General features: G+C 35.5%; 1 protein-coding gene across 2 annotated transcripts; it reads right to left on the bottom strand.

The window, feature by feature from the left end:
- Positions 1-5,547: 5,547 nt before the first annotated feature.
- Positions 5,548-11,716, bottom strand: LOC128552495 (uncharacterized). Of its 2 annotated transcripts, XM_053533542.1 has the most exons (4): positions 11,563-11,716; positions 8,691-8,752; positions 8,342-8,406; positions 5,548-7,885 (listed from the first exon to the last, which is right to left on the bottom strand). In XM_053533542.1, the coding sequence occupies exon 4, from the start codon at positions 7,771-7,773 to the stop codon at positions 6,277-6,279; it is 1,497 nt and encodes a 498-aa protein (XP_053389517.1). In that variant the 5' UTR covers positions 7,774-7,885; positions 8,342-8,406; positions 8,691-8,752; positions 11,563-11,716; the 3' UTR covers positions 5,548-6,276. The 2 variants fall into 2 exon arrangements, with proteins under 2 accessions (XP_053389517.1, XP_053389518.1); XM_053533543.1 differs by lacking the exon at positions 8,342-8,406.
- Between the last annotated feature and the right edge of the window lie 654 nt (positions 11,717-12,370).

Genomic DNA, 12,370 nt, shown 5'->3' on the forward strand with positions numbered 1-12,370 from the left:
AAACTCAGTATCTTAAATTCAAAGGGCTCGAACGTTCTACTTCAAGATAACCGAAATTCGACTTGAAATGATACTTTGTGCACGTATTTTTGGAATGAAATTTGAAATTATGTTCGAGATAGCCGGTATTCTGAGAAAAACCAGTTCAAGATATTGAGTTTCAAACGTATTATATAGAATGCATTTACACTTTCGGGTATATGGGGTTATCGCTAGTTGTATACCTGCTGTGACTTATCAAAGACACACCACACACCCAATAGAATCCTATGGTCATGAGTTTGATCCCTTGGTGAGGCATATGTTGTCTTTGACGATATGATGGAGGACATTGTGTCCGACATCATTTCATCCTTCACCTCTGTTTCACTTGAAGAAGCTGGCAGTTACTTGCCGAGAACAAGCTAGTATTGGTACAGAATACAAGAACACAGGATAGGTTAACGCCCTACTGTAACCGGAAAACTGCTGAGAAATGGTGCTAAACCTAAAACAGACAAACTGATCCACTCAAGTTGGTTAATATCGGATTGGATACTCCCCTTCTATCTGTCTGTAACAATTTTGTATGCTTAGCTGCTACATTTCATGATAGATTTGATAATTATCTACTGACATGCGAACTATAATGCAGTCAATACTATAAACAGAATAATTTGGTGTGTACAATGCCTATAGAGTGTACATTTGCACGTTAAACTCGACATTCCTATTCAAAGGATTTTTTCAAACCTGCTCCTGATAGTCATTTAACATAATATATGAAGATTTGTATAGATGAAAATGAAATTCATCTAACCAATTTGCAAGAGTAATGGCCCTTTGGTATTTCAGCAGAATACATCATAGGGTTTAATACAATCTGAAAGAAATTCTACGGAAGCATAGATTACAAATTAGCAAAATAATAGCAGACTATGTTTGACTTAGTTTAAGAGAGGTTATGAAATGTGCAACACTCCTCGCACATTAAAACGCCTGTATAACGTTCAACAACGTTTTCGCGGTAAAACCCATCAGGTTTATTCTTTCCTCAGGGAAAAAGTTGACTTGTTGATCACCCACCTCCGCTAGTCGGTTTCCCCTAGATTCCATGCACAAACAAGGGAGAAAAGACTGACTAGTGGATTTTTTCCCCTTTTAGTTCTATTTCCTTATTGTTTCATTTTACAAAAACAGGAAAGAAAATACAAAATAAGTTGTTTTTCTCCACTTTTGTTACACGTTTCGACCTATTGTTTTTATTTCACAAAAGCGATAAAAAAAACAAACCTGTATGTTTAATAGCTATTAGTTTCTGTACATACATCCAGAAAAATAACTGATAATTGTTTTCATCCTGATGATTAGTTTTTACCCCCTGATATATTTTTTTCACAAAATGGAAATAAAACAAACAAATTGATCCCACAACCTTTTTTACAGCTTTTGTATACAACAGGGGAGCAAAAAATGACCATTTTTCTTCAACCACTGGTAATTACTTTTTTAAGTTATTGTAGACGGGGGAAGAAACTGACTAGTTGGTTTTTTCTCCCATGGTGTAAACATATCTACATACCTGAATAATGGATAAAATTTTAAAAACGCAATAACAAGGGTAAGATATTCAAAACATTCAAAAAGTCTTGTTAAAATTTGTAGAATATCTAACCTACAATAAAAGTATGTATTGAATGCCTTTGCTGGAGACAGAACAATAGGAGACACGCCGTAAAGGGTCCAACAAAACAGGACAGACCATAATTAGCAAAACAACTCGGTCCCAGTGGAATGTAAGAAATGCCTGCCATTCTATTATATCAGACAAATTTAAAATGAAAGGTGTAGATTCTGAATCCAACTGTAAATGGGCTAAACACAAAACATGCGAGCTATCTGAAAAAAGTTAGGTCATAACCTTGAGACTTGCCATGAATCAGAGTCTTAAGGTTTAGGAGTATATCACCAAAACACAGAAATATTTTATAAACGAATAACATCGTTACCAATATTTTACTTAACCATTACATGTTCTGCCGTACTGTCCCGTACTGAAAATATTCTGAAAAAGTTGTCCCCCTTTGAAAATGAATGCCATTTGTAAAGAAATAAAAACTAAACAATTGCTGAAAACTGTGTTCCACTTAGTTATGTGAATTTTCAACACTCGCATGCTATTGCAAATGAATCAAAACAAACATGTGTAACAGTTCTTTGAAAATGGTGAGTTTTTGAAGGCGTTTGACTGCGCGGAAGTGGGGCCCCTTTAGGCAGTCCTTTTTTTCGGAATTCAATGTTTATATTAGTATACTGACACTTGTTTTGTTGTTTTTGTAATGATAGCGTGTATATTACTCTACAAAACAAGTGTCAGTATACTGATATAAGCATTGAATTCCGAAAAAGGACTGTCTAAATAGGCCCCACTTTCAGACAGTCAAGCGCTTTTAAAAACTCACCATTTTCAAGGAACTGTTACACATGTTTGTTTTGATGCATTTGTAATAGCGTGCGAGTGTTGAAATTTCACATAACTAGGTGGAACACAGTTTTCAGCAATTGTTTATTTTTATTTCTTTACAAATGGCATTCATTTTCAAAGGGGGACAACTTTTTCAGAATATTTTCAGTACGGGTCAGTACGGCAGAACATGTAATGGTCAGGTAAAATATTGGTAACGATGTTGTTCGTTTATAAAATATTTCTGTGTTTTGGTGATATACTCCTAGACCTTAAGAAGTTTGTAAAATAACAAGCTATTATAGTCAGCTTTCGCTATAGTACCCTGTTTATAGATATATCTTTAATTTCTCTGTATTTTTTAGTATCAAAAATCGTGTGTTTGTTGAATATTGGAAATATTAAAGCTGTTTTAAAGCCTCACCAAGGGATATACATTTTAGATATGTAAATATGGTATTTTATTCTATCAGTAGCAGAATATCCACAAGTACCAATATCTCCTACGTCTCCTCTTAAAGGGAACTCGACATGACTATCGGTAAATTACGTATTTTTCATTTGTCATATCGGCATTTTCCGGTATTTACGGAAATTGAAATGCGACTTGAGCTACTTTACCTCTTATAAAGTACGAAAATGCCTAGGACGAATATGCAATTGCATTTGAATCGTCTGATTTCCATTATGTATGCACTACCCTATGATTTATTTAGAGGACAGATTACTTCAGAAAAAAATATCCTCTCGCTATTGTAAGAAAAAACACATTTAGGCTATTCTTACATTCATTTCCCTTTCTTGAGTACGGGAAGAATATTGGATTTGTGTTACAATAACTACACACTTACAGTTACTATCAGTGTTGCAGTATAAGTATAAATATATTTACTTTCTACTTCTGAGTGTTATGCAAAAAAAAAGAATTTTAACATATGCCAAGCGCGACATAGCGGGGACATTCTGAGTAATGCAGTTACGTGGAACGTCACGTGATGTTACGCGGGCTATTGCACGGTCAGGCCAGGTTGATCAGTTCTAGGCTTTACTTCCATACGGCCAAACATATATTTCTTCTCTTCAAAATGGACGAAAGGATGGAGCCAGTTTTTGCAAAGAAAATAAGAAAAAAAACAACGCCGACCTACTGAAGGAGATGGGAACAGTCAACAGTCAGATGACTGCTCGAAAACATATTTCTTACTCAAATGTTCTCCCTAAATTTAAGCGCAAAAGCAAGAGAGTCTGCCTTTAGAACCATTACAAATAAGGTCAGCTTAAACAACCGTGCACTGTTCGCTATTCAATCAGTACACTTTCAGTGAACACACCTTTAAATAATAAACGGTACTGCCCAAAGTGAATGATGAGTCATTGTTAGATAAGGGCATTATATCGGAAGTTTTTAAAAAACTAAAGTGATAAATTCACGGACGGTAGCTAACAATCGGATAAGCAAACAAACCAAGATTAGTCCTAAATTGTAGGCATATGGATCCTCATTTGCATAATATTCAAAATAAAGTTTAAAGACAGAAGTGTCGAAGAAAGTTTGTTTGATAATTATTCATTCCTTTTTGCTTTCATTTGATATCGCCAAAGCAGGCAATGTATTCAGTAAAACTCAGTGGGTTCTTGTAAACTATTGGTGCTCTTTAGGTTTTAAGGTTGTTTCCTTCTTAGATGACGCTACAGGCGGAGAAACCGATTATGTCAAAGCGCAGAATCACCGCTGGCAACATGGTTAGGGCACCTATCTAATTTCAAAAGCAATATTTACGTATATTCACGGAACGAATAGACCGGCTAGAAATTACAATAAATCCTGTGATTTTTCAGATAAAAAAAAAAGACAAATTTTGAAACTAGTTTTTGTCAATGTCAAATTTCTGGCATCACTCGTCGAAATGATGATTTCTTTAAAAGATGTTCTCGAAAGATCGTATCTCTTATGATCAGTTATTTACAGAAATGCATTATCAATAGAGTTAGTTAAAAAAGACCAAGTCAAGGTTACTTCAGAGTCATTTAATGAATTACTATTCTGGTGCAGAAATGCACAATCTTTCAACGATAAACGTAAACGTTGACGTCCTAATATATGTTCGCGATATTATACAGCAATGCTTCGAGATCTGGTTGCCTTGGATATGTAGAATTCCACCTAGATCGGTAGTCAGTTAGACCAATTGTTTTATATTTGTCCTAACGAAAAATGGTAGGAGACTGTTTCCGGAAGCAAACGCATGTACAATAGATCCGGAGTATGTCCCCACTATAACAAAGTTATTCAAGAGGCACACAGGTTTGGCCATTTTTTTTGGTCGAGTTCCAAATATTCGGAGGTAAACTGTAGTTCTGTTCCTACATCTGACGCAGAAGACAACTTAACGTCCTTGAATACGAATAAGAGTTTTCAGTTTCAGAAAGGCTAAACATGTTGGTGCCTCCGGATGTGGTCAAATGTGCAGAGTCTCCGGAAACCGGTTTACTACTGACGCCCGCAAAGTAGGTATACTTTCAATGCCCCCGGAAGTAGGTATGTTACCGACACCCAAAGAAACTCTCGTGGGTGCGATGTCGTCGTCCTCAGAAGAGGGCGGTCCAAATGAGCGTGCGGTAACAGGTTGACAGGTAAAGTCCTGTAAGTGGGCTTTATTACATGGTCAACAGATAGAGTCCATGGTAGCGGACAGTTTCACTCTTTATACCAATTACTATTTAAAGGGGTGTTCAAGGAACATCAAAGACAGTATCGCTGCGGCCAGCAGGGTAAAGGTTAAGGGTTTACTACAGAAAGATAAGAAATTGTGTTAAAGTAGGGCTAGAGAATGTATTGTAAACACTCAAGTCCATTGCACCTGTTGTCCACGTTTGTTTACATAGTACGTGGCAAGAGGTGCTACTGTGGCTGCAAATGCGGAAGGCGTTACAGACAGGTGCTTGAAACGTCACGGCAGACGGAAAACTGATACAGCCGAAGACGGGTACATAAAAAATTATTTAGAGAAGAAATTGTTAATTACAACTTAATATGTATATTGTATTACTTAAATTACGGCATCGTACGAAACACTCTTGAAGGACGAGATTATTTTGTTGATTTTAAAATTTCTATGATAGTACAGTTTCGTCATAATAGTTATGTCAAACAATTTTATAGCATTTGAATAGCGACTCTCTCTAATATCCGTTTTATTGCAAGTCTTGACCACTTCAAACTGAAGTTTCTGTTTTGAGTACAGTTAGATTAAGACTTGCTAGTTCTGAGCTTTATGCAATATATCTCAGAACGATGTCTTAACTAAAGCAAAACACAACTTCCCGGTAACATTTTGTGCAATGCAGTGTCGCGGGACGTCGCGTGATGTTAGGCGGGCTGTTGCACTGTCTTTAGGCTTTACTTCCATACGGCCACACGTATTCTGGCCATTCAAATTTGGATATGGTCTTTGCTGAAACATCTCAATGTATGACATTACTTTGAAGCTATATTGATTGCATAATAGTTAAACTTATCAGAGTTATTTTTAAATCAAATTATTATGTTAACACAATTGTCATTATATGTTACCGTATAAGTATATATTTTTTGCGCCTGTATTTCGTTCAATAAATAGCAAATCATGGTCACTGAAAACTCGAGTTTGTCTTTGTTCTTAATTAGTTTAAGACTATGTTACATTTGTATGAACTCTATTGACATATATACAACTCAGTAATCTTTTACTACAATGTTATGGTGGTTTGTGAGTAAAAAACAACGTGTTATTTCGTCTGGGTCTGAAACATTTCAAAACTGCATGAATTGTCTTATTTATCTATTATAGTTCTTAATCCATCCACATTTTATCATAGTCAAGCAGAAACCCTTTCATTAACTGACTTCGGACTTCTTCATCCGCCATTGTTTTCAGAAGAGTGAATGCACCGTAGGGATTTGTCTCTCTTATTACTGGTAACAAGCGTTTAAAATACACCTGAAGATATTCTTCGGCGTTCTGTGTCACATGAAATGAATGTTGAATTTCGTCAAATTTATGCGGTGGAACTGAGAAGACTCCCAGATATAACATGTCCGTCAGTTCCCTAAATAACAATCTGTCTTTAAGAGCATCCCCCGATAATTCTGCCATTTTGTATACCAAAGGGCAACGTAGTAGAACAGTCGAATCTTCTGTAATCAAAATATTGAGATGCTCTTTCAAAGCACATGCTTCCTCTTGTGATAACTTTCCTCGTAGCAAATTCCTTGACGGAATTGTATAATTTGGAAGGCATCCCACAGTTACACAATCTTTCAAGTATATCAGTGACTGCAATAATATCTCAACGAATTCGTCCCTCTGAAATGTGCCCGATCTCTTTTCAAACACCCAAAAGATCACATTTTTCACTATGTATGAAGTGATATTAGCGCATATCGGTTTCAGTTCATGTTTCACCAGCATTTTCATTGCAGCATACACCTTTATCTGCGTGTCATTAAATGAGCGTACCAGAGATCTCTCTGCAAGTGTTAAAGAAATTCTCCATTGCAATTTCTCCTCTTTACTACCGGACTGTCCAACAGATACAACAAATATATCTGTTTCCTTTACTGCTTTCAGGACATCTGAACTAGGCCAGGCATTTTGTCTCTGTCGTTTAAACCAGTCGTCTAATACCGATACGTACGCACAAGGAAATGCTTGAACATGGTCAAAAGACAAAAAACAATTGTTAGAGAATGGAAGTGGAAATTGGAGTGGCTGTGCAGGTCCGGTTACTTCATCGAATCGGTAATTTTTGCTGATCCAACTTTCTCTTTTAACATTTTCGCCACCATACTCTACCGCTTCAATAAGTCTTTGGCCATTTTTCAAATAATTGTTGTCCTTCAATGATTTCATAATTCTAGATGCGAGTTTTCTATATTCCCAGGACCATTCAATATGTTTTAAACGTAATTTTGTATATCCTTCGGGAACATCATATAAATCAAGTTTAAATGCTGCAACGCAGTTTTCAACTGCTTTCGAATCTGTCGTTGGATAAATTTTAAAACATTTAACTGCTGGCTGAACAAACATCGTATCCAAATCACTTTTCAATGAAACTGCCATTCCTTCACCACGACTTCCAGCAACAACAATATAGATGCTTTCCGGCCAGTTTCTATTCGTTGCCCCGGCCAAACAATCGGCTGCATTGTCATATATTTTGACCCTTTTCTCCACAAGCGCCTTTGTATAGCCGAGTTTGTCAAGGGCCTCGTTATAAAATGAATTAGGTAACCATTTCTTTCCATTTAATAATTCATATCTAGTTATCAGCTCTTTTGTTTCCATCTGAAAATAGCTTGAGACACGGAACGTAATGTACCTAAAGAACTATATAAGGTCTAACTGCTGTCTAGGAGTAGAGCCCACTGATTCACATTGACGACACCATTGAACAGTCCTGAAAGAAAAGTTCGAAGTATTCAGAATCATTAACGCTAGTGTGTGTTGCACATATCCACCTCTGCAGTGACCGTGATATTAACATTTTCAAATTAAAAAGGAAGAAAACCAAAAAAAAGTAGACACTTACTGTTTCAAAACTACCTTAACTTTTCTTCTTGAAATTGGCTAAACAGTAATGTTACTCTATATTTTATGAATTATTTTTGTACGAACAAGTTCAATACGTTCATGCTTTTTGTGATGTTTTTAAATGTATTATGGTCTTTAGCTGGATAAAAGTATACAATGGCTGAAATTATTTTGTATTCATGTTTCTATATGTCATTCAATACATTTGTTTAAATGATCGTCTACTTTTGCAAATGTACTTCTGGTTACGTGTAAAATATTAACAAAATATGTTTTGCGTTAGTGACCTAACAATGCATGTGTTGACAATTCATATACATACACTGTTTCTTTAGCGTCCATGATTTTCTCTGAATTTTACCACACACCATAATGCTTGTCACCAAACTGAAAAAAAAATCGTTACACAGATGTATTCAAACACTTCTCAAACTATCATATAGAAATCCTGTAAACAATCAAATGTGACTAGTCAGATGTTTTAATGCACACTTTACACTTACAACTCTTTATAGAAGATGAATGTCTTGGAAGTATGTCGCAAAACTTTGACTAATATCGTAGTTGTCACATTAATATTCAGCTGTAAAGGTACACTATTGAAGTATATATGATATTAATAGCATCATGTCCATCATCATGTACCGAAGTTTAAAATAAAAATGAATTACTTCGAATAGTCTGGATTGCTATGTCTGTCACTAATGCAATGCTGCGCTTCTTATGCTGTGGCCTGTCAAAATGTAAATATAAAAGATGTTTTACTCAAGCATAGTTATGTATTACTAAGAAATACTAAACAGAATACTGAGCAGAGTGCTCCATGGCCGAGACTAAGTGGTTAAAATCGCTACTCTCATCAATGTGGGTTCGAGCCACACTCGGGGCGTTGAATTCCCCATGTGAGGAAGCCATCCAGCAGGCTTACGGAAGGTCGGTGGTTCTACCCAGATGCCTGCTTGTGATGAAATAATGCACCTGTTTTTCCTCCACCACCAAAAGCTGGAAAGTCACCATATGACCTATAATTGTGTCGGTGCGACGAAAAACCTAACAGAATAAATAAACAGAATAGTGAGAATTCTGAGCAAAACAGCGTATCCTCTATCTGGCTAATGTCATACTGAAAATACCTGAAAATATATCTTTGGAATGTATCAAACCTTTAAAGGTTGTTAAACAGATTAAGGCACGCTATGGCTTTTGTTTGAAACTTTTGGCAAGAGGTTTTCTTAAAATCTGATTTTTACCAAGATAAGGGTGAATCAAGCTGAAGTATTTAAAAAGAAAAAAAAATAGACCTACGCGTCTTTTTTTTTCATTTTGAATTACACAACGAGGATAAGATGTTAAGGATGATTCTTTTAGTTTTGTTAGGTTAACTTTTACATGACGACTTTCTAACTTTTGGCGGTAGAAGAAGACAAAGCTGTCCCTCCTGGCATTGTTTCTCCACGGGCGGACTAGAGGCTAGAACAACCGACTTACAGTTAGCCTGCTGGATGGCTTACTCCCAGGACGAATTCTATGTTCTATGTAGAATTCGAAACTAAATTGGCAAGGGACAAGTGATTAGAAGTCAGCAAGGAGGTCCACTTTAAAAAAGATCACTTCCGAATTTGTTTCCCATGTTTACGAATCCAAAAAAAAACATGAATGTTTTATATTTTCGCCAAATTTGTTTTAAGCATTTGCGTACTACCATTCTTCTTACGAAACATGTTTCGATTTACGAAATCATTCGAAAACAGTATATATGAGGATATGTCACACTAAGGTTGTTTGTGTCTGTTTGCCAGGCGGACTAAAATCATTGACAGTTCATCAGTTATAAGATCATAAAATTAAGAGTGTTTCTGATCACATTTTCCGTGTTATATCCCCGAGTTTGTTTTTATCAAACAGATTAGGAGAAACAGTGTTGAAAAGACAATATTAAAATTTTATAAAATCTTTGTGCTTACTAATTGTAGCAAACATCAATATAAATGTAAGATTTAAGAAAGATAATTAAAATATTTTGCTTAAGGGACACATTAAACAATTGTATCTTGTGGCGACTTTACAAATCGCCGTAGATTTGACCCGACATTTTAAACTATACCAGTATTGATTGCAACGTCTGATACCAACCTTTGTAGTAACAAAATCTAGTTTCAACTATCAGCATGGTGGACACGATTGGTTTTACCTTTGTGACCAGTAAGATCTTGATCAACATGCACATCCATGTTAATTATGATCTGCACTGTTTGCTATTCAGCCAGTATCTTTTTGGTAAGCACCCCTTTTAATAGTTAATGGCACTGTCCAAATTGGTAGGCTGACTGGCTCTTTATAAAGATTAAGCATGGTAAGGGTTAATATGTCTATCAATCATTATTTGTGGGCACGGGTCTGGAAGTGTTTATATATTTGTTTTGGTCCTTTTTTTCTTACAAACACGATGAACTGCCCTCTATGGTTCGTTTATGAATATTTTTGCATTGTGATTCTACTCAAAATGTTAAAATCATTAAATAGAAAAGCACGCTTAACTAACACAAAACAAAATGTGGGTCGGAGGTTTTCTGCTCCTTCATCTTGAATACTTAACTTACTGAAATGTTTTGTGAAATTGAAGAGGCTTTTCAATTGTACAATATATTTTTATATTATTATTTTCCGTATGTTAGTTTCTTCGCCCTTTCATCTAGTCGCATCCGAAACATATTCAATTTATTTAAGATAGTTTCTGCTTTTTGCTTACTCAAAACGCAAGGCTCTTTGACACACACAACCAACAATAAATTAACCGAATTTTAAAAATACAAATGACAAAATCACGATTTGCAAATGCACAAACACATTGCGGCATTTTTTCAAAAGTAAAAATTATTTACCCGATATTTGTGTAGGCATTTGGGTCAATAAAACGGTGTTTAAAATTCATTAGCTTACCTTTTAAGTAAAAAATATATCTACATTCTTCAAACGTCTAACTGGAATACTTGCACAGTATGTAATACGGCTCACTTCAAAACGTTCTTATAATAGATTTGGTGATTTTTATATCTGCTTTTTTGAGATTCTACTCGATATATGAGGAATAGTAGAAATTTCATATAAGCCTTTTGTTAGAATAATTATCGTTTACTCATTTCAGCTGGCTGTTTTTAAAGATCTGCTCCAGTCCTACCTTTTAACCATCAATTGTTACTGAAGAGAAAACAAAAAAAAAACAAAAAAAAAAAAAATGAAAATTTTGACTAAGAACAGTGACGCCTGTCAAAATTCAGTCTATTTTATATAAAATTCTATATCAAATACCTATGGTTTTGCGTGCTAAGTTTGGCGCGTGACCGTTAACTGTTACTTATTATAATCACGGGTTGCATAAACACAACATAATTTGATTAGCCGCGGAGCAGAGCTTTAAGAAAATATTATCGCATAACATATTTTTTCTCATGAAAGTATTTTATATGTCTTGCATGTGTCTGATATTTTGCAAGGACAGTAACCACCAAATCCACTATGTCAGACCAAGAAAGAAATATATACCACATTCCATTGTCGCCGCATTTCAGGGTTGGCGTCTAATAAACAGAATACGCTCTTTGATCCAATAGCACCAGAAAATGTAACATTAAATCCGAGTACAATTTTCTTTAAATAGTAATATATTTCAATTACATTTAATGAAGAAAAATGTTGTAAAAACAATACATGATCCACTTACTACTTTTTTCTTCCGCATCAAACACTTATCCATACACTTCAATACAGAAACCTATGAAAGATGGCTTTCGCTACGTAAAAGGCAATGGTTAGTATTGTATTCCTGTTTCAGTTTTGCGCTGCACTGCCGCTGCATATAAAATATCTTGGAAGAAGATATACGAGGTATAAAGTATTCAGTCGATTCCGTTGCAGGTACTGAGAATCGATATGACCTCTAAACCACTAAGAATTAAGTTTAGCTGTCATAACAGCGGAAGAAACAGACATGTGTGTTGTGCCGGAATGACTGGCTGGACATGACGAGGTACCTTTGCACTGGAGAATTTGTTTTACATTGACTGAACGATTTTTAGTACGTTCGTTCAATGATACATAATTATTTAAGGTATACTTTCGATGAAAATTTTAGTAAAACATGAACTTAAACCAATTTGCGCTGGTGTAACTTCGTACGTAGCGTAGAGAAAAAATGTGACCTTTTTGGTTTTTGAAAAGACATCAGGTACTTTATTACACCGCTCTCTTTTGATGTGCAGCATGCATGGTCTGTCAGAAGATGGTCTAAGAAAGCGATCGTGTTCAGAGAACTTTCCAACCAAGTGCTGCTTGCCTGTCTGTCGGTAAAACG

The sequence above is a fragment of the Mercenaria mercenaria genome, unplaced genomic scaffold (genome assembly GCF_021730395.1).
Source record: "Mercenaria mercenaria strain notata unplaced genomic scaffold, MADL_Memer_1 contig_2850, whole genome shotgun sequence".
NCBI classification, from domain to species: domain Eukaryota; kingdom Metazoa; phylum Mollusca; class Bivalvia; order Venerida; family Veneridae; genus Mercenaria; species Mercenaria mercenaria.

Bases quoted from the DNA above. Each gene is read 5' to 3' on its own strand.
- LOC128552495 (XM_053533543.1), bottom strand. From the start codon at position 7,773: ATGGAAACAAAAGAGCTGATAACTAGATATGAATTATTAAATGGAAAG.